The 21,463-nt window shown below is 49.0% G+C and overlaps 1 protein-coding gene across 2 annotated transcripts in view; it reads right to left on the reverse strand.

Annotated features, from left to right (window-relative positions):
• Positions 1-17,405, reverse strand: part of DIAPH1 (diaphanous related formin 1) — a 121,825-nt gene extending 104,420 nt beyond the window's left edge. For both annotated transcript variants that reach the window (XM_075601989.1, XM_075601987.1), the window contains exon 1: positions 16,913-17,405. In XM_075601989.1, the coding sequence (XP_075458104.1) occupies positions 16,913-17,041 (129 nt within the window). In that variant the 5' untranslated portion in view covers positions 17,042-17,405. The remainder of the gene's footprint in view (positions 1-16,912) is intronic.
• Between the last annotated feature and the right edge of the window lie 4,058 nt (positions 17,406-21,463).

Consider the following 21,463-nt stretch of genomic DNA (forward strand, 5'->3'; position numbering starts at 1 on the left):
AAAAAGGGGTTAAACATCTACTATATATTTTGTAACGTTTTTTGTCTGTTTGCTATGCATTTGGACACATCTAAAGATATCCACATTTTGCACAATGGTTCCTAAGATTAAAGAGCAAGTATTTGTCTATGTTTGGATACAATTCAAAAATTACATCACATATGACATCCCATCACACAACCCTCAAGCTACCACTTAAAAGCAGCAGTTCAAGCAATATCCTATATGTGTGTATTTTTTTTATTTTTAATAAATCAGTTCTGTACTATGAGAAAATACTTGTAGCAATAAAAATAAAAAAATGGTTTGAGACATTTGTAATGTTTCTAATGTAGGAAGCATTTATAACATGACAGCCCCCTCTGGCTCGAGCCCCGCCCTCTCTCTAGCAGTGCACCAATTGAATCTAGTAACTGCCCAGTCCATCATATTCCAGGACTACATTGCCCAAAATGCTGTGCAAGAACTGAATTAAATAACCCGGAGCAAGCGATCGATTACAGGAGAACAGATCGATCTGCAGCTTAGCTAATGACTTGTCAATGTGCAGATTGTATTGATGCACATATTGAATGGGGGGGGGAAAGATATTTTTTTTTCTACCAGCAGCTTGAACTGCAGCTTTAATCTTGGACACACTGAAAATCCAATTTGCAACATTAGCAAAAATACAGGAACAGCCAAAGTTCTTCAATAGTGCGAGGTCATTGTTTGGGAGGAGGATGTGTTGTTTTAGCAGGGGATTTCGCATTAAGAAACTACAAAATTAAATTATCCATTTATAAATCTGAGTATTGTTTGGTTTGTTAGAATTACCGACCAACATCAGTCACTTCAGAGAATCAAACAAATATATAAATCGCCGCGCTTCTCCATGTAAGGAGCATGCAGCTGGCGAAGGGATTCGCCATACAAATGTGATAGACCGTGAATCCCTGCGGTTCTCCCTTTGGGATAGCAATAAATGGGGAATATATATAGTGTAAAAATCTATATGATAAAGGAGACTTTTGTTTTACATCCTTTGATCAAATAATGCTAAGCCTGCTAACCCCATCAAGGTAAGTGTCTATAGCGGGTCCCTACGCTAAATGCATACTAATGTAAACCCAGAAGGGGTTAATATACCCAAGCATATGCTTATATAACATAGTGCTGTTAAAAACTGGTATACACCAGTGAAGATACTCACATGTCTGCAAGTAATCTTCACTGGTGTATACCAGTTTTTAACAGCACTATGTTATATAAGCATATGCTTGGATATATTAATCCCTTCTGGGTTTATTTCACATAACATTAGTTTGCATTTAGCGTAGGGACCTGCTATAGAGACTTACCTTGACGTGGTTAGCAGGCTTGGCATTATTTGATCAAAGGATGTAAACCAAAAGTCTCCTTTATCATATAGAGATATAGACATAGACACACACACACACACACACACACACACTTATTGCTATCCCAAAGAGAGAAGCGCAGGGATGTCTGTACTTATTATTATTTTTTTATTATTATTATATTTATTCCCATAATGCCAAGGGGCAAAGTATTAGTCATAATTAAAAGATATAGGCAACTATTTATATTGGAATATAAAAACACACAAACAGAATAAGCATATTGAAGAATTTTTATGGATTAACTGCCGTCTAAACCAGTCACAAAATGATTTACCCAATATTGCTATTTAACTGCAGTAGGAGATTTTGACTGCATACTGCAACATGCCATAAACCAGGGGTTGGCCAACTCCAGTCCTCAGATTCTGACAGCCACCTGTGCTTAAACACGGATATCATGAAAACTTGGCCTGTTGGTGGCCCTTGAGGACTGCAATTGGTCACCCCTGCCATAAATGATCAATTATTTTCCAATAAAAAGAGTCTACTAGCATAGCAACTTTGCAGAGATTTCTGAAGCAGAAACCCCGGCTCCTATTTCCCCCTCCCCAGCATTGGAACTGAGGGATCCTGATGTTTTAGCTCCAGAGACCCCTGGGTCCCAAGATACTTACCAGTATAATTACTGTTATTCTCCCTGGCCATTGAACGCATGTCCAACAGGAAGCTGCAACAGATAACGTTGCGCTATACACTGGCTTACTTGACCACTCCTTATTGAACTCCAGAAAGAGAATTCTGGCAACTACTCTGCTAAATCTCTCTGGATCCAGGGGCTTGCCGGAGCTAAATAATAAGGCATTCAGCTCCTGCTGAGCCCCCCCAGTAGCAATGCTGTAAAACAAAAAACTATTAAAAATCAAGCAGCCGGGACTGCAGCTTTAAAAAGGTCCGGATTGGAAAATATAGATTCACTAGCTGAGAGACCCGGCGTTGCCCGGGATGTAAATGCGTAATAGGTAGTATTATTTATAAATGGTGGAACAATAGGTGACTATTTGTTGTAAAGGTTGGATAATAATGTTGAAAAGAAAGATGGAAGAAAATGTAATACGATGTTGTATAAAAATGGTTTATTGTAACCACACCACAGTACAATGTATATTTTGGTGCCATAAGTGATGTAAAAATCTGAGTCGTGTGTCCTGCTAGGGTGTGAGGCGGCGGGTGGCGCGTGGGTTGTGAGTGCTGTGTGCGAGTGGGGGTCCTGCTAGGGTGTGAGGCGGCGGGTGGTGCGTGGGTTGTGAGTGCTGTCTGTGAATGGGGGTCCTGCTAGGGTGTGAGGCGGCGGGTGGCGCGTGGGTTGTGAGTGCTGTCTGTGAGTGGGGGTCCTGCAAGAGTATGAGGCGGCGGCTGGCGCGTGGGTTGTGAGTGCTCTCTGTGAGTGGGGGTCCTGCTAGGGTGTGAGGCGGTGGGTCAGTGATGTCGGTGCGTAGGGGCGGGAGGCAGCAGGTGTGTGTGGCGGCAGGTATGTGTCGAGTGTGGCGGGTGTCTGTTGAGTGCGTGAAGCGGCTGTGAGGCGGTGGGTGAAAGGCAGAGGCGGCCGGAGTAAGGGCGGGTGAAAGGCAGAGGCGGGGCTGGGGAGGCGGTAAGGCGGGCATGAAGGCGAAGGGCGGCGGGAAGGGGAGGAGGAGGGGGGCAAGGGGAGGAGGAGGGGGGCAAGGGGTGGAGGAGGGGGGAAGGGTTAGAGGAGGGAGGGGGGAAGGGTTAGAGGAGGGAGGGGGGAAGGGTTAGAGGAGGGGGGGAAGGGTTAGAGGAGGGGGGGGAGGGTTAGTGGAGGGGGGGAAGGGTTAGTGGAGGGGGGGAAGGGTTAGTGGAGGGGGGGGGAAGGGTTAGAGGAGGGGGGGAAGGGTTAGAGGAGGGGGGGAAGGGTTAGAGGAGGGGGTGGAAGGGTTAGAGGAGGGGGGGGAAGGGTTAGAGGAGGGGGTGGAAGTGTGGGAGGGGGTGGCGGGGGAAAGGGGAAAAAGAGGTGGAGGGGGGGGGAAGAGGAGCGGAGGGGGGGGTGGAAAGGGGAGCGGAGGGGGGGTGAAGGGGAGCGGAGGGGGGGTGAAGGGGAGCGGAGGGGGGGTGAAGGGGAGCGGGGGGGGGGGAGGGGAGAAGTGGTGGGAAGGGGGAGGAGGTGGGAAGGGGGAGAAGGGGGGAGGTGGTGGGAAGGGGGAGAAGGGGGAGGTGGTGGGAAGGGGGGAGGTGGTGGGAAGGGGGAGAAGGGGGAGGTGGTGGGAAGGGGGGAGGTGGTGGGAAGGAGGAGGAGGGGGAAGGTGGTGGAAAGGGAGAGAAGGGGGGATGTGGTGGGAAGGGGGAGGAGGGGGAAAGGGGAGGAGGGGGGAGGTGGTGGGAAGGGGGAGGAGGGGGGAGGTGGTGGGAAGGGGGGGAGGTGGTGGGAAGGGGGGGAGGTGGTGGGAAGGGGGGGAGGTGGTGGGAAGGGGGGGAGGTGGTGGGAAGGGGGGGGAGGTGGTGGGAAGGGGGGGAGGTGGTGGGAGGGTGGTGGTGGTGGGAAGGGGGGGAAGTGGTGGAAAGGGGGGGGGAGGTGGTGGGAAGGGGGGAGGGGTGAGGTGGTGGGAAGGGGGAGGAGGTGGGAAGGCGGGGGGTGGGAGGCGGTGGGAAGGCGGGGGGTGGGAGGCGGTGGGATGGCGGGGGGTGGGAGGCGGTGGGATGGCGGGGGGTGGGAGGCGGTGGGATGGCGGGGGGTGGGAATGGAAGGGGGGGAGGGAGGCGGTGGGAAGGGGGGGGGAGGCGGTGGGAAGGGGGGGTGGGAGGCGGTGGGTAGGGGGGGGGAGGCGGTGGGAAGGGGGGGTGGGAGGCGGTGGGTAGGGGGGGGGAGGCGGTGGGAAGGGGGGGGAGGCGGTGGGAAGGGGGGGGAGGCGGTGGGAAGGGGTGGGGGGAGGCGGTGGGAAGGGGGGGGGAGGGGAGGTGAAGGGGGGGTGGAGGGGAGGTGAAGGTGGGGGGGTGGAGGGGGGTGGTGAAGGGGGGGTGGAGGGGAGGTGAAGGGGGGGAGTGGAAGGGAGGTGAAGGGGGGGGGTGGAAGGGAGGTGAAGGGGGGGGGTGGAAGGGAGGTGAAGGGGGGGGTGGAAGGGAGGTGAAGGGGGGGGGTGGAAGGGAGGTGAAGGGGGGGGGTGGAGGGGAGGTGAAGGGGGGGGTGGAGGGGAGGTGGTGAAGGGGGGGGTGGAGGGGAGGTGGAGGGGGGGAGGTAAATGGGGAGGTGAAGGGGGGTGGAAGGGAGAAGTGGAGTGAGGGGAGGTGAAAGGGGGTGAGGGGAGGTGATGGGGGGTGAGGGGTGGGTGAGGGGAGGTGATGGGGGGTGAGGGGTGGGTGAGGGGAGGTGATGGGGGGTGAGGGGTGGGTGAGGGGAGGTGAAGGCCGCTCACTCACCCGTCCGGCAGGTCCCACGTGGATCTGAGGCGGGAGGCAGCGTGTTGTGGCCGCTCTCCCGCTGTGTCCCGGGCGCTCGCTCGCTCCCCCGCTGACTGTAGCGGCGCCGGGGGGGGGGGTATCGGGGAGACACTGACACTGGAGGGGAGGGGGGGTGGAGGGGAGGTGAAGGCCGCTCACTCACCCATCCGGCAGGTCCCACGTGGATCTGAGGCGGGAGGCAGCGTGTTGTGGCCGCTCCCCCGCTGTGTCCCGGGCGCCGCCATCTTGGGCACTCGGCGCCGCGAGGCAGCCTGCCTGGCCACTGGCTATTCCCCCGCCGGGGAGGGGTGAGTTGTAGCGCCGGGGAGGGGGGGGCATGTATATGTGTGGGGGGGGAGAGGTGGGAGATATAGAGGGGGGGTCTCGCACGGCCGCTGACACTGGGTGGGGGGGGGGGGGCGCTGAAGGGGTAATAATAGTGTGTCCGTCCCGCTGAATGTAGCTGCGGGGGAGGGGGGGGGTCGGGGTGAAAGCGCGGAAGACACGGGGAGAGGAGGAGGTGCGCGCGGGTGCTGCTAACTGTGAGCCCCGCTAATGTATGTAACACTGTGTGTGTGTGTGTGTGTGTGTGTGTGTGTGTGTGTGTGTCCCTGTGTGTGTGTCCCTGTGTGTGTGTGTGTCCCTGTGTGTCCTTTGGCCCGTCACTCCGCCTCAGGCCAATGAGAGGTGTGCGGGGGCGGGCCAAGGGACCAATGAGATTTCCCCTAGGGACACCGGACATCCAGGCAGGCAGGCAAACATACAGTGCTTTCACTAATATAGTATAAGATTTGACAAGATTGCCGCTTTAAATGATTGAATACATTGCCAACGTGCCTCTGTGATTTCACCGTTTTACATTCCAAATGTATTCATTATAGTTCTATAGTATTCTAGTAGATAAACAATGGCATACGCCAAGGGACTGATATGAAATAATGTATTTTCATTATCAAAATCTGAACCATTTATTACCACGAGTAGCTATAAAAAGAAGTTCTTCCCGGCCACCTAGCACAATGTATACTAGAATGGCTCTACTAGTAGATAAATTAAATTAAAAGGGTGTAATCCTGGACAAGTCTATTTTGAAAAACACTTTGCTGTTAATAATACCTGCTTTGTGCAACATGCACTGCTTGTATTTGTTAGGGTTTTGACCTAAATGTTTTTTGTTTTGTTAAAGTGGGGGTGGGAGGGTGCTGCTCTTTTTACCAGAAACAAGGAGTTTATTGTAATCTTAATATACCAACACTACAATAGGAGTTTGAAGTTAAACATGTAAAAATGATAATAGGAGTAAGAGTGGTACGTTTTACTGCCTCTATCAAAACGGTATTCTGTGCAGGAAGAAACAAATTCTAAGCATATAAGGTGGGCAGCTTATGTTTGCGATCACCACCTAAAAAACAATGCAAAACCTAGACTACACACGTCTAACTGGCTAAAGCCTCTTCTACCTCAAAACTGGCCAATTACTGCAGCTAAGCACTGAAAATAATCTACTTACAGACCAGACACAAACTACATAATGAGTGCTTCCAAATCACGTGCTCTCACCATTAGCTGCTCCTAAATCCATCATCTGAACACCCGGAGGAAAACCACTATTATGGGAAAAGACTTTCCTGCACGAGTTTGCAATAGCCTGCAAGTCAGATGAAGCAGGCACCAGACAATAACATTATATCACCCGGCAAAAGTGCAATGTGTGTTAAACTGCTTTAAGTTATACCCCACTTGAGAAAAGCAATGTCCAGGGACTTGAATTGTCTAGAGATTAAAGCACAGTACTACAATAATATCGTTTTGGGTTCTTTTTTTAGTTTTAGCAAATAAAAATACCACTTGTGAGCACGCATATCTCAGACAGGTCCACAACCGTGCCTTTCGCCATTATCTCTTAGGCTACCAGATGCCGCCGGGCGGTAGTGCGATCCGGTGATGTTACACTCATGCTGCTGCCGAGCGGCATCTTGATCATGCAGAGAAGACAGAAGAGGAGAGAAGCAGAGGAGACAGGGTGGCGTGGCCGTGAGCAGTTCGCCTTCATTGGCTGAACCGCTCACATGACGCAGCCGTCGCCTGCTCAAAACAAATTCCTTTGCCTCCTCTCCAGTCTGCCGCCCTGCAGCTCCAGGCGGCGCGCAACGTCGCTCGAGGTATGTATACTTCTTTTACCATTTATACCATTTTGTTTTTGTGCCGCCGCTATTTAATATAATCACGGCCTAAGTATACAATGCTTCCACTGCAGCCAGGAATTCGGGTAATGACATGCACAAACACTCAGGGCCTCATGCAGAGAGCATCGTTATTTCGAAATTCGCCATTTTTTGTACAATTTCGCGCAGAAACCGGCAGAAAATGGCGAGTTACGAAAAACACGCCATTTTGTTTTTTCTATTGCTAAAACTCGCCTCGCGGCTGGCGAGAACCTCCATCTCGCCATTTTTAAAACTCTCCGAATGCAGAGAGGTGCGAACGGCATGGAGCGGCTGTTCGCGCCAAGAAAATGGCGCGATTCTCGCATTTTTGCCGCGCCAGGAAAAGATGGCAAGATGGCGCTCGCCGCCTATAGTAAAGGGGAAAAAAAAGGCGCGAATTTGTTTTTACACGTTTCTGAAGCGCGCATCTCGCCAATTTAAACTCGCCACACGCATCCATGTTAAACATAGCAGAATTCGCACTTTTCTGCATATGGAGAATAAAACTCTCCAAAAAAGCTACTTTTTATGAAATTCGCCAATTTTAAAATTCTATGCTCTCTGCATGAGGCCCACAGTGTCAGTTTCTGTCCATTTTAACATGGATCCATATAAGCTTACAGTATGCCTTGCCATATTACTCCGCTTTTTCAGCACAGTATGGCTTAAAGTAACGCATAGCCAGTAAACCTTTTTCGTTTATGAAACTTTTGTCACTAGGAACATAAAGTGAATGCATATGTACAGTAAAAGTGTATTGTGACATTAATATGTGCTGTCTGTGGTACCTGGAGGATATTGATGATTAGCCATTTCTGAACTTATAACAATGACATGTATAAATCATCAACTTTTTGTCCAATTTACATTGTTTTTATTTTTTCATTGCAAAGCTGGCATTAAATTGTCTGCCTAGACATTTTCAGTCAAATCTTTGAAAAGACAAGAAATGTATTTGAGGAGAAAAATGACCAATAACATTGGGCAACATTAGCACAATTTAAAACCTGATACACAGCCCCAAGTGATTTTATATGTTCCACCATAATCTTTTTGATGAAATAACAAAAATACTGTAGTTGCTCAACCACAACATATACAGACTGCAATATTTTTGTTCATTCCATTATGGACACAAATAACAAAATATTTTTAAAGCTGCAGACCAAGCAATATCCTACGTGTGGTTTAAAAAAAAAATTAAAATCAGTTCTGTACTATGGGAAAATACTAGTAGCTTTCTTTTTTTTTTTTTTTTTTTTTTTTTTTTTTTTTTTTTTTTACAATGCTGACATTTTTAATGTATTATAATGTAACAAACACTTTTTTTTCCCTATAGCAACCATTTAAAAAGTCACAGATACTGAGTCAATACTCCTCTGCAGTCATTTAGCGAACCCCCGAGCCGAATTGTCGCTGATCGACCACAGGAGAACGAATCAATTGACAACTTAGCTAATTACTTATCGTTGTGTGGATTGTATTGATGTACATATGAAAGGGAAGAAACAAACTGGCAGCTTAAACTGCTGCTTTAAAACATTAAAAGTGTAAAAGCTATTTAACCATTGATACCACTTGTTTTTAAATTGTATTTTTTAATTAAATTGTATTACACTATGGGCGTTTTGTGCGCTTTATTTCTACATGTGCTGAAGCAGGAGTGGAAAACCTCCAAAAGAGAGCAGCACACGTCTGATCTCTCTCTTACCAAAGGATTGGGACTTTTTTTTTTTTTAACCCAAGACTTTATCTTTTTTAATTGAAATTATTTCCACTCATGAACTTTATAAATCGGTTTTTGCACTAACACAATTTATATTTGCTTTTTAATGCATTGTTGATATTCATTGCCCTGATTGGATCATTATTAGCCCTTACTTTTATATTGATTTTACACCACTGCTTTGCACTATTCCTTCTCCCCTAACAAGGCCTGTTTAACTGCATGATTTTTAAAAGCAAACAGTTTCAGCTCTAATAATCATGAAAACACAACCAACAACTGCCAAGTCAGAAACATGACAACATACAGCTATTACTATGGCTAAAAATAAAGGAAAAAAGCATGCACATATTTTAAAAAGGTGCTAATATTTAGTCAATCAGACATTCAAATATCAAAACAGCAATAAATCCAACTGTTATAACTTAAAAGTATAACAGGAACTGCCTTTAAAAGGCTTTGGTTAAGAATAAGGCTGCGTCCCCGCTAGCGCTGAGCAGGTAGGGCTTATTTACATATATAGATATATGTAAGTCCCCGCTCACGCTGTGCGCGCTCAGATAAAAAAAAATTATACTTTCCAGTGCGCTCAACTACCTGCAATGCGCGCGTGTACATGCAGGACACCCGGTGCTCATGCTTGCAGCCCTCTCCAAGCATGAGCGCGCTCAGCGCCAGCGGGGACTCAGCCTTAGGCCTCGGGCATGGTCAGCGCCCGTGCTGAGGCGTGCTGGTGCTTACCAGTGAGCCCCTGCAGCCGCAATGAGAGCGGCTTTAGCAGGGGCTCGCGCATGCTTCCGCAAGTGTGCGGAAGCGTGGGTCTTATGAGAATTTTAGTTTCAAGCGCTCAAGGGAGCGCAGGGCCGGTCACGTGAGCGGTTCGCCCAATGAGGGCGAACCAGCTCCGTGACGTCACTGGCCCGCCCCCCGACACGCCCACGGACGGCGCGCTAACCAAGGCCAGGGAAAGCACCCGCTTTCCCTGAGCGCGCCTCCGTACGGCTGCTGCAACCCTGGATGCAGCCTTATGCAGGGTTACCAGACTGGCGACTAGAATTATCCTTACTTTTGTGCAGGCGATTGACACGGGCCTCATTATAAGTATGTCAGTCACCATGAATCAGGACAAGTAAAGTCATGTGAAGGGGGAAAAGAAAAAAAGAAAAAAAGGAGGATAATGCTAATAAAGGGGCAGTCAATATCATCTAGGGGGAAAGAGGGAAAAATGTATTTGTGAAATGTTGTACCAGGAAATAATACATTGAGAGTTACCTCTCGTTTTCAAGAATGTCCTAGGCAAAGGAAAGTGACATGTTCAATAGGTTAAATGTAGAATGACGCCCTTTAAAAGGTATTTTCTTTTATTTAACAACAGTTTCTTACAAAAGTAATGCGCTGGAGAGTTTTAATAATAAATATTTAATGTATTTGGGGGAATTCTTGTTCGTCAGTCCTCCACCCTGCTTGCAAATTAATAACAAAGCCATCATTAGTCAAACATATAAACGGAAGTAGCTGATAGGCTAGAAACCAATTTTCAAACAGAGAAATGCAAAGCATATAGATTTCACCAAAAGGTACAACTAAATAAAAACAGTTACTTGAAGGGTAACAATCTAAGTAAAAGGTTACTCTGCTAAATTGCTTTAAAAATAATATTTTTTGGATCTGCTATGTATAACTGCCACATCAACGGTTCTACTACCCCAATATAAAGAAGACTATGGGTAAACATAGTAAAGCCTCCGACTGGAAGCAAAGCACTGAGAGAAGTTAAAAAAAAAAGGGGGGTTCTGCGGTCGCCGGGCGGCGCAGCAGCACCCCACGTAGCAGTGATTCGGCGGGTCCCGAGATCAGCAGCAGCAGCCACCCGGTCACTGCTATTCTTCCTCTCCCTGCTCCTGTCGGCGCCTGAAGTCACGTCAACTTCCGGCTGGACAGGAGGGAGAGGAAGGATCTGGTAAGAGCGCTCCGTCAGCTTCCTTAAAGTGTGTGTGTGTGTGTTAGATTCCTTTAAGTGTGAGTGTATTAGCTCCCTTAAAAAGCGAGAGTGCACGTGTAAGCGAGTGGGAGAGTAAGGCTGTGCTTATAGTGCCTGGTGACGACGACGGGACGTCGCTCCAAAACAAATGCATTGTCGCCGTCGTAAGCGCTTATAGTAAGTGAAACCAAAAATTTGGGAGCCGGTCAAATTTGATTTTTCAGAGGCTGTCGCCACATGTGAGAGCCTGTGAACCAATCAATGGCCAGGCCGCTAGCGACGTCACTGCAAAGAGAAATTCAACTTTTGCGGGTGACGTCATCCGTCGCGGGCACTATACTCGCGGCCTAAGTGTTTGTGTGTGTGAGTATGTGTAAATGTGTAAGTGAGAGGGGGAGAGAGAGTAAGTGTGGGTAGTGAGAGGGGGAGAGTGTGAGTGTGAAAGGGAGAGAGTGTGAGGGGGAGGGCGAGAGATGGGAGGCAAGGGTTGGGGTTTCCCAGAATGTCATAATCAAATTCTGGGATTCCTTAACCACACCAATCAGGAGAAACTGGGGTGAGACGGGTCAACGGAACTAATCCCCAATGCGGTATATTCACTAAAGTGTGATTGTCAGTATCTATATTAGTAGCCATTAACCATCGATAATTGCTACTGCATGTCAGTGAATAATCCTAGTTAGTCACTTATTATCAGTGTCCACTTTTTATTTGTTTGCGCCTGTGTTCACTTTACCACTATACAAGTGAATAATCCTCAATGAATAATAAAGGATTCATTTAATAACCACGTCCAAACATGAATTGTATGAGAATAAGTGCACGCAACTTTGCAAGGAAAGTTGGGGTGTAAGTACAGTGATTGTACTTCCTACCTCACACACGAGAAATAAAACGTCTGTACCAATCATCGCACTCTTCAATAACAGGCAGAACAGGAAATAATAACCTATCATCTGCCATGAGAAGAATAGATCAGAGCAAGAATACCCAAAACAAAGAGGAAAATATGTCCATATACCCCCAAAACCAGAAAAAGATTACTGCCCTCTTCTCTCTTTAATCATGTTTAAGAGGTGATATGGAATGTGTAATTACGACTAGAAAGGAAGCGATATCAGAAATACTTTACCATTAAGGAGAGATGGCATTGGTGCAACTATTCCAGGAAACAGACATAAGTTGATGATACAACTCTTCACAGAAGACGTACCCTTCACATCATAAGGGCAGGCTCTCTATGGGACTTATGATACACAGGGTACACATTCAATGAATTATAGTTTTCTAGATCGTGTTCGCGATTCAAATGAAGCAGTGAACGCGAGCGGATGTGGTGTATCACCCACTTCTGTTCACGTTGTGGGGGCCTACATCAAGCGATCACGTGGTTGAGTCCTGGAACATGCCACTGATCTAACACTCAAAAGGTTACAAACAACATTCTCTGCCAATAATTTTATGCCCATTTTATCTCTTGGTATATGATTGAAATTGTCTGTCGAGTCTTGTTCAATAAATGGAATAAAAAAAAAGCTGTGTGCTGTGCACGCGCATAGTAAGTGAAACTTCTTTGACTTTTGTCACAGAAATTGTATTTGTGTTGGTGTTGGTGATGTTTTAATTAAAAATCAAAATACAATCTCAATGACAAAACGCAAATAAATTTGACTTAGAATGCGCGTGCTCGGCACACATCCCCTGTATTAGCTATTTGCACTAAGTGTGAATTCCGCGTGTGACAGTGTGCGTGTGACTGAGAGTGTGCGTGTGACTGAGAGTGTGCGTGTGACTGAGAGTGTGCGTGTGACTGAGAGTGTGCGTGTGACTGAGAGTGTGCGTGTGACTGAGAGTGTGCGTGTGACTGAGAGTGTGCGTGTGACTGAGAGTGTGCGTGTGACTGAGAGTGTGCGTGTGACTGAGAGTGTGCGTGTGACTGAGCGTGTGCGTGTGACTGAGCGTGTGCGTGTGACTGTGCGTGTGCGTCTGAGTGTACGTGTGACTGAGTGTGTGTGACTGAGTGTGCGTGTGACTGTGAGTGTGTGTGGGGGTCTGGGGGGGTCAGTGTGTGGGGGTCTGGGGGGGTCAGTCAGTGTGTGTGGGGGTCTGGGGGGGTCAGGCAGTGTGTGTGGGGGTCTGGGGGGTCAGGCAGTGTGTGTGGGGGTCTGGGGGGTCAGGCAGTGTGTGTGGGGGTCTGGGGGGGTCAGGCAGTGTGTGTGGGGGTCTGTCAGTGTGTGTGGGGGTCTGGGGGGTTCAGTCAGTGTGTGTGGGGGTCTGGGGGGTTCAGTCAGTGTGTGTGGGTCTCTGGGGGGTCAGTCAGTGTGTGTGGGGGTCTGGGGTGGTCAGTCAGTATGTGTGGGGGTCTGGGGGGGTCAGTCAGTGTGTGTGGGGGTCTAAGGGGGTCAGTCAGTGTGTGTGGGGGTCTGGGGTGGTCAGTCAGTGTGTTTGGGGGTCTGGGGGGGTCAGTCAGTGTGTTTGGGGGTCTGGGGGGGTCAGTCAGTGTGTGTGGGGGTCTGGGGGGGTCAGTCAGTGTGTGTGGGGGTCTGGGGGGTCAGTCAGTGTGTGTGGGTCTCTGGGGGGTCAGTCAGTGTGTGTGGGGGTCTGGGGTGGTCAGTCAGTATGTGTGGGGGTCTGGGGGGGTCAGTCAGTGTGTGTGGGGGTCTGGGGGGGTCAGTCAGTGTGTGTGGGTGTCTGGGGGGGTCAGTCAGTGTGTGTGGGGGTCTGGGGGGGTTTGTCAGTGTGTGGGGGGGTCCGGGGGGGGTCAGTCAGTGTGTGGGGGGGTCCGTCAGTGTGTGGGGGGTCCGGGGGGGTCCGTCAGTGTGTGGGGGGTCCGGGGGGGGGGTCCGCGCGGGTTGCGCCCGGGTTTTTGTACCACCGCTTCCTGGGGGGCCCGCAAACGCCCGCGTCACTGGAGGGCTGAATGGCGCCGCTGCCAGCCGCTTCTGCGCATGCGCGGCATGGCAGCGGTAGTGGAAGTTAGGCGGGCCCATGTGTGGGCTGGGAGGGAGGTCCCATTCGGGTTAGGAAAGGGTGGGGGGGTGGGGGCTGTCCCTGTCGGGCGGTCTCTGCTGTACCGGGCAGCAGACGGGTAACGGCAACACATGTCAACAGCCGTGGCAGCGGGCGGGGAACGGCGCCGCTGCCAACCGCTTCTGCGCATGCGTGGCTTTCCTCCAGTCCCCTTGATTACTGAGCATGCGCGGCTTGGCAGCGGATGTGCGGGGGGAATGGCGGCCGTTAGGAGCGGCGCCGGCGGCTATCGCCGCCGCTGCATATGTCATCAGCCATGTGGGGGGAGCAGCGGCCGTTAGGAGCGGCGCCGGCGGCTATCGCCGCCGCCGCCACATCTGATTTGTGGAGCGGGTGTGATGTCAGTGTTGGGGTCGGGCTGAGCCAGAACACAGCCCGGCCTCAACTGCCAGCACTGACGTCACATCCGTTTCATTTCTGTCTCCACAATCCATTTTTGCCCCAGTTCGAATGAGGTGCCACTAAGGAAGTTTCACTTCAAAAAGATTGAAGCTTCCAGTAACAGTAAAAAAGTTTTGCGTAAATCTTGAGCATCGTCCATCGTCACCTGCAGAACCTTTCTGAAACCATGGCTATAGCGCACAACCAAACCATCCATATCTATATCTACACATATATACACACACACACACACACACACACACACACACACACACACACACACATCTACAGTGAACCAAGTATCATCTTTGCATCACAGTGGCCAACAGTCACAGAAGGCTCTTTAAAACAAAACAACCGTGGGAATCTGGTATAATACATTTCTTGCTTGTAACTGTCACTAAAATAAGAGTTAGAAAATATTTTACTGCATTCATTTGGATGGGGGGGGAGGGGAAGGGGCGGGGGAACATTACAAAGGTTGAGTTAAATCACGCTACACAAATGAGTTTTACAATCAAGCTGTCGCCAGCAGCAAATGGGTTAAATTAACAATATGAAAGTAATGTGGAACATGCATCTTACAGCATTCATGCACACAGAGTCTTTAGGTATATTTTGGACCGATGTATGTATGCATGTATGTATATAGCGATTCACAGTTGTAATACACATGACAATCATATAAATAACTACAAATAACAGATCATGGGAATAAGTGCTTGAGTCATAAAAGTAACATTGTAGAAGAGAAGTCCCTGCTCTGAAGAGCTTACAATCTAATTGGTGATGTTTAGAAACTTTCACCCAAAGTTACGAATTAGGAGAAATTTGCTCATTATCAGCAGCAGGGGAAAAATAAATAAATAAATAAAACTCACAACCTAGTCAGATTCTGCAAGTGATTCACCAAACATTGACTAAATGTGCATTACAATTTCACCTCAGATGCGAATTTGATATTCTCTTACATCGCTTAATGCCGACTATAAATTAAAAATATTGTGACTGCATTTTACATATCTCTATTTGCCACTCTTTGAAAAGGTAATGTACGTCACGCAGTATGAAAACGTTATGCATAAACGATAATTGTTCGCTATGTGTCAATAAAGGTCGGAGACTGCACTTATGCGTCAAAACGAACAATGCCATTAGTCAGTTCCCATGGTGGCATTAAAAACTAGAAATTCCTAGTTATGGAGAGAATCACAGCCTTGAGAGATGTGCCACAAACTCCCTTTGGTTTGGGAACCGTGGTTCACTTCTGAAGGTAGAGCAAGGTTGGGGCCTGAATTGGTTTAATTGCAACATTGTCTTGGAGGTGACAGGATGGGAACCTGGGGAAGTAGCAGTGCCCGGGTCCATAGGGCGTGCACCCCTAGTTTCCCACCCCACGATCATAACATTCAGTCATTTAACTGTTGTGCATAACATATTTTGTTCTATTATGTATATTTGTCCCCCATAAGTTTTGTGCGGTACAGCACAAAGCATATATCAATTAAACAGTTGGGAAAGATAAAAAGAGAATTTCTAATTTATGTCACAGGCTCCTTACAACAGACGCCAACAAGGAAAAACATCAAGGCAAATTTCAGCAGCTAATTACATAGGGGACATTAACTAAGCTGCTATAAACGTCAGCAGTGGTTTCAACAACATAACCCCTTCAACACCAGAAGGACTTGCAATGCCTTGCTGCGTCTGAAGGGGTTAAATGTCTATTACTCAGAGTAAATCCCAAATCATCCGAGCAATAGAAAACATCATATGCCCTTTATTAAAGGATCTTAGAGAAACAACTTTTGCCCATCAAGTGACAATCAGTTACGCAACCCTAGTACTCATTCCTTTACTTCACTGTAGTTAACGTCTCATTTTAGATTGTAAGCTTCTCAGATCAGGGACCTCATCACCTATTGTTTTCATTATGTTTTAAATTGCACGTATTTCTTGATTGCTTTCAGTCCTGGCTCCCACATTGCACTGCCCTGCAGCATATGTTGGTGCCATTTAAATATCCTTTTTTTTTTTCTTCTAATAGTACTTTTCTGTCTGAAGAACTTATTCCCATTACGTGTTATATTATTACCTCATGTGTATTACTGATGTGAAGCGCTATGTACATGGACGGTGCAAAATAAGTAAAAATATATACATAATAAAAGGTCCCTGCTCTGAGAAGCTTACACTCTAAAAAGGAGACGTTTAACCAAAGTAAAAGTTGTGCCAAAAAGGAAAGGAGGACCTGGGTTGTCCAACTGATGAAGGTCACTTGATGGGCAAAAAGTCGGTTCTCCAAGATGCTATAATAGATGGTATATAAGGCCGCACTTATAGTGCCGGCAACGCGACTGATGACATCACCCGCCGCCGCCGTCGCGATAGTTATATTTCAAATTTAGGTGACGTCGCTGGCTACAAGGGGAAAGGCAGTGGGACGAAGAAGCTCCTGGTTGGCCGCAAGGAGAGACCATCACCGAAAAAAAAAAAATCAAATAACAGCGACTACCAGATTTTTGGTAGCGCTGTCGCTCCGTACCGCGCACTATAAGCACCGCCGACAATGCATTTGTTTTGACGCGACGATTGCGTCGCCGGCACTATAACCACAGCCTAATATTTTCTATTGCAGGAGTGCTTGAGGGTTTACTTTGAATAACAGACAATTTTACACAGACAATGCCCCCCTCACAGCCCCAGCAGTCATCTATGGTGAACTAGCAACAGAATCAGGAAGCAGTGGCCATGCACCAACCACAACTGTCAACAGGGGACAGGACACACTCACAAATTTCTTCGACTTTCCATCCCCTCCTGCGCCTCCTTCTTCCTGGTTCTTGAGCTTCTTCTTCTCCTTGGTGCTCTTGTAGGGTCCTGGAGGCCCCCCGCCGCCTCCTCCTCCGGCTGGCGGATCCATGCCGCCGCCTCACACTGCACACAGCAACCGGCTTCCCTTCCCCAGGCCTCGGCAAAACGTGTTAGAATAACGTGGCCCCTTCGCCAGCGGTACGACCCTCCTTGCTTGACAGGACTCGATGTCCGCTGACCCCAGCACGAGTGAGGGCGGAGGGTCACCAAACGTCTCCTGACCCCGCGAGGACACTGCACCGCGAGCCACTCCGTAGACCTGCTCACTCTCGCACACACAAACCACGGTCAGCCAGTCTCATTAGCATATAATATGCATATTCATGAGCACGCGCGCAACAGGCGATACCCATTCACACTTGAGGGCGGAAGAAAGGGCAAAAACTCCACTTTCCAAGAACTTCTTCCTCAGGACTTCCGGGTTTGGAATGTACCATCGGGTTTAGGGGGCATGTAAAGAATAAGGTTTCTATTATTTGGTATGGGGGTGTGGTTTCTCAGCGGTAGCTATGCCAGGTTGGTGGAGATTTATTTACTAGTTCTCTAGCTGTCGTGGTGGGTTGAGTGAAAGAAAAGAGCGCTTGTTGGGAAGGCTGGAAGATACCATTTCGTAGCCCTGGGCATGTGCTCAAGTGGGTGTGCGCACCATCCATGTGAGCTCCGAGAGCGCCATCTGCTGGCTACCTAGATATGTCGCTCTTATGAATGGTGCATCAATTATGCTGTTCTTGATATAATAAATATATATATAATATGTATATGTAGACCCCTTTCCCTATGAATAAGGTAACTACGCGTGCTGATATACCTGTTTGCTCACAGGAGGCCTAAGCCCCCGCCACTGGGAGCATGGGGTGAGCTATTTGACCTCTCGGTACAGCGCCTCGACCTATGAGGGATCCCAGCGTTGGTGGGATAACCCCTCACAGGATACAATGCAGTAAAGAATAATACACACAGGTATGTAACTTGTATTTACTGTAACACACTATAGCAATATAACAACAACACAATTCATATATCACAGCAATGCAGCAACACAAGGTGATAACCCAATGTCCCCCCCCCAGTACGGAGGGTACCTACGACCCAGTGTCCACCCCAAAGTGTACGCAGGTAGCGCTACCCTCCCTGACGTGGTGGTGCACGGTGGTATCTTCCAAGCTGCGACCAGGGTATTATGGAGATCCAGGGTTAGTAGGGATGCATCCGTGGTCCCACAATGCGGGGTCTGCAAAATCCCCTCTCGCCTTACATGTGTGATCCACCTCATGGGGGAGCGCCATCAGGAGTGTCTCCCGAAATGGCCCTGGCCTGGTCCCAGACCACAGGATACCGTGTGGCCGTCCGGACACCGGTGTGATAGTACCTATATATACTAATGGGAAGCGTCCCTATGCTGGGGCCTTCCCTACAATAATTAGACTGGTGGCTCAGGGCCTATGTGGGGTCTGTGGGGGAAGTCTGTCCCAGTCTAGGGGCTACTGGCACCCTGGACACTACCTCTTCCCTTGCTGTCTCCTTCACGACTGGTGCGTTGGCGCCAAATTATATCCTGCTTCTCCTTTCTCTGCTAGGAGTCCTATTGGCTCTGACTGCCCATGTGGTAGGTCCTCCCCCTGAGGACTCTGGGACATGTAGTCCCTCACGGTGACTTGCGGGGCCACCTAAGATGGTGGTGCGCAAACTGGGGGGCGCAAGATTATTCAGGTGGGGCGCGGGCGGTTGCAGAGGCCCCACACTCTTCCTCCGAGGCATTTAAATTAATGCTGGGGGATCGCGTGAAGCCTCTTCAACTTCACTTACCTTCGGCAATGCGTGGCATCAAATGACGCCGCAGGGGGTCATGTGACGTCACGTTGGCATGGCAACGTGACGTCACGTGACCCCGCAGCATCATTTGACGCCGGGAGCTAAAGAGAAGGTAAGAGAGGGGGGACGCGAGCAGAGATGGAAGCAAGGATGGAAGCAAGAGGGGGGGGGAGGTGAGTAGAAAAGATTGCGCACTGCTTACCTAGCATACAGTGCTTCCACTGCAGCAAGGGATTCTGGGAAATGACATATTGTGTTCATTTGCATGTCATTTCCCAGAATCCCTTGTTGCAGTGGAAGCACTCTATGCTAGGTGATAATGGTGTAAAGGCAGGGTTGCAAACCTGTCTAAGACATGTGAATGTGCTCACAAGTGATCTTTTTATTTGCTATACATATATACATATATATATATATATATATATACAAATATATATATATATATATATATATATATATACACACATATATATATATACATATATATAATCACATGATAAATCTGGTGCTGTTTCTAAATATCACGGTAGTGACCAGACCCGTCCCTTTACTGAGGTGGGACGTATAGTAACACGCACCCGCAGCAGAGGAAGCGTGTCCGGAGTGTGGTAGTTTGCGTAGACAGGCCAGGAGACTTAGTAAGGGTATCAGTGGTACCTGCCAGATCCGGAGTAGAGGGCTCGTAGTCGGTTCCAAAGCCGCGGGTCGAGGAAGAGAGAGGTCCGGGAGGTCGAAGGTCAAGCCGAGATCGAGGGACGAAAGAAGCAGCGTAGTGATGGGGAAGCCGGGGGTCGAGAGCCAGGAGAGGAGCCGTAAGCCAAGCCGGGTCAAAACCTAAGAAGCACAATAACAAGCAAGAGGATATCCACACCAGGTAAGCAGAAGCTATGCAGAGCAATGATTCCAGGGAAGGACTGGGGTAATAAGGGTGGGAGAGCCAATCAGAGAGGTAGGTGGAGCAGAGGTGTGCTGTGGAGCATAAGCTGATAGGTGGGAAGCAGGGGGGTGTGAGTACGGCTGGAGTGAGTGCTGGGGGCGTGACGGAGCTGCCTGTGCAGTGAATAAATTATAGCCGGGAGCGTGCGCGGTGTAAGACCGTCCCGCACGCGTCCCGGCCAACATGGCGGCCACGTGTGTCAGCGTCGGCTGACACGGAGCCTGGCTGCAGAGGGAATACCTCTGGGGAGAGGAAGGGAGAGCAGGAGCAGTCCCAGGCAGGGGTAAGGAGGGGGTGTGAGAACCCTTCTTCCTTACAGTTCCTTCCCTCCTCTCCCCCCCCCCCTTGAGGTTCGCCCCAGGGCGATCCTTCCAAGATTTCAGTGGGAACTTATTGCGGAAAGAAGAACCGGAGCGTGAATGTGTCCACGAGGAAGCCAAGTGCGCTCTTCAGGGCCGTAGCCCTTCCAATGTACAAGAACCTGGACTTTCCCCCTGGAGAGGCGGGAGTCAACTTTGGATTGGATCTCGTACTATTCGTGTCCTTGGACCGATACAGGATTGGGTCTACGGAGCTTATCCGGAAAAAGAGTACTTCGCACAAATGGCTTTAACAAGGAGGTATGGAAAACATTAGGTATCCTCATGGCTGGAGGAAGCTGGAGGCAGAAAGCCACAGGGTTGATTTGCTCCAGTACGGTGAAGGGACCCAGGAACTTAGGAGCTAATTTGGGAGTAGGAGTCTTTAGATGGATGTTTCTTGCTGAGAGCCAGACTTTATCCCCGGGCTTATATCTGGGGGATGTTCGGTGACGTGGATCCGCCTGGAACTTAAACCTTTCTGCAGACTTCCGGAGAACCGACTGGATCTTAGTCCAAGAGTCCTGGAGTACGGTAATCCGTTCGTCGGCAGCCGGAACTCCTGAGGAAGGAATGGAGATGGGAAGATGACTGGGATGAAATCCGTAATTTACGAAAAATGGGGATTCTTGAGTGGACTCTTTTTTCGAGGAATTGATGGCGAATTCAGCCCAAGGTAGCAATTCAGACCAGTTATCCTGGGTCTCGGACACAAAACAGCGCAGGTACTGCTCTAAGGTCTGGTTGACTCTCTCAGTCTGGCCATTCGTCTGTGGTAGCCTGAAGAAAAAGACATAGAAATGCCGAGACTCTTGGTAAAGGCTCGCCAGAACCTGGAGACAAACTGGGAACCCCTGTCGGAAACAATAGAACTGGGAATACCGTGAATGCGATAGATCTCTTTTGAAAAGATATCAGCCAGGGTGGGTGAGGACGGTAGACCCTTGAGGGGGATGAAGTGTACCTGCTTGGAGAAGCGATCAAGTACCACCAAGATGGTATTCATGCCCTTGGATCTGGGCAGTTCCACAATAAAGTCCATTGAGATATGAGACCAGCGGCGTTCAGATACAGGTAAGGGCATGAGCAAACAAGATGGTTTTTGTCGAAGGGCTTTACTTTGAGCACAAATGGGGCAAGCGCTGGTAAACTTCTGAATGGTCTTTGCCATATTAGGCCACCAAAAGGTGCGTTGAATAAGGTCAAGGGTCCTCTTGAAGCCAGGATGTTCTGCAGAACGGGAGGAATGGCCCCATTCCAAGATCTTGGGGTGAAAACTGGAAGTAGCGTAGAGCCTTCCCTCCGGTACCTCTAGACCACTCGGAATGTGTTTCTGAGCGTCGATGATCTTGTCCAGATTGTC

This window comes from Ascaphus truei, chromosome 5 (genome assembly GCF_040206685.1).
Source record: "Ascaphus truei isolate aAscTru1 chromosome 5, aAscTru1.hap1, whole genome shotgun sequence".
NCBI classification, from domain to species: Eukaryota; Metazoa; Chordata; class Amphibia; order Anura; family Ascaphidae; genus Ascaphus; species Ascaphus truei.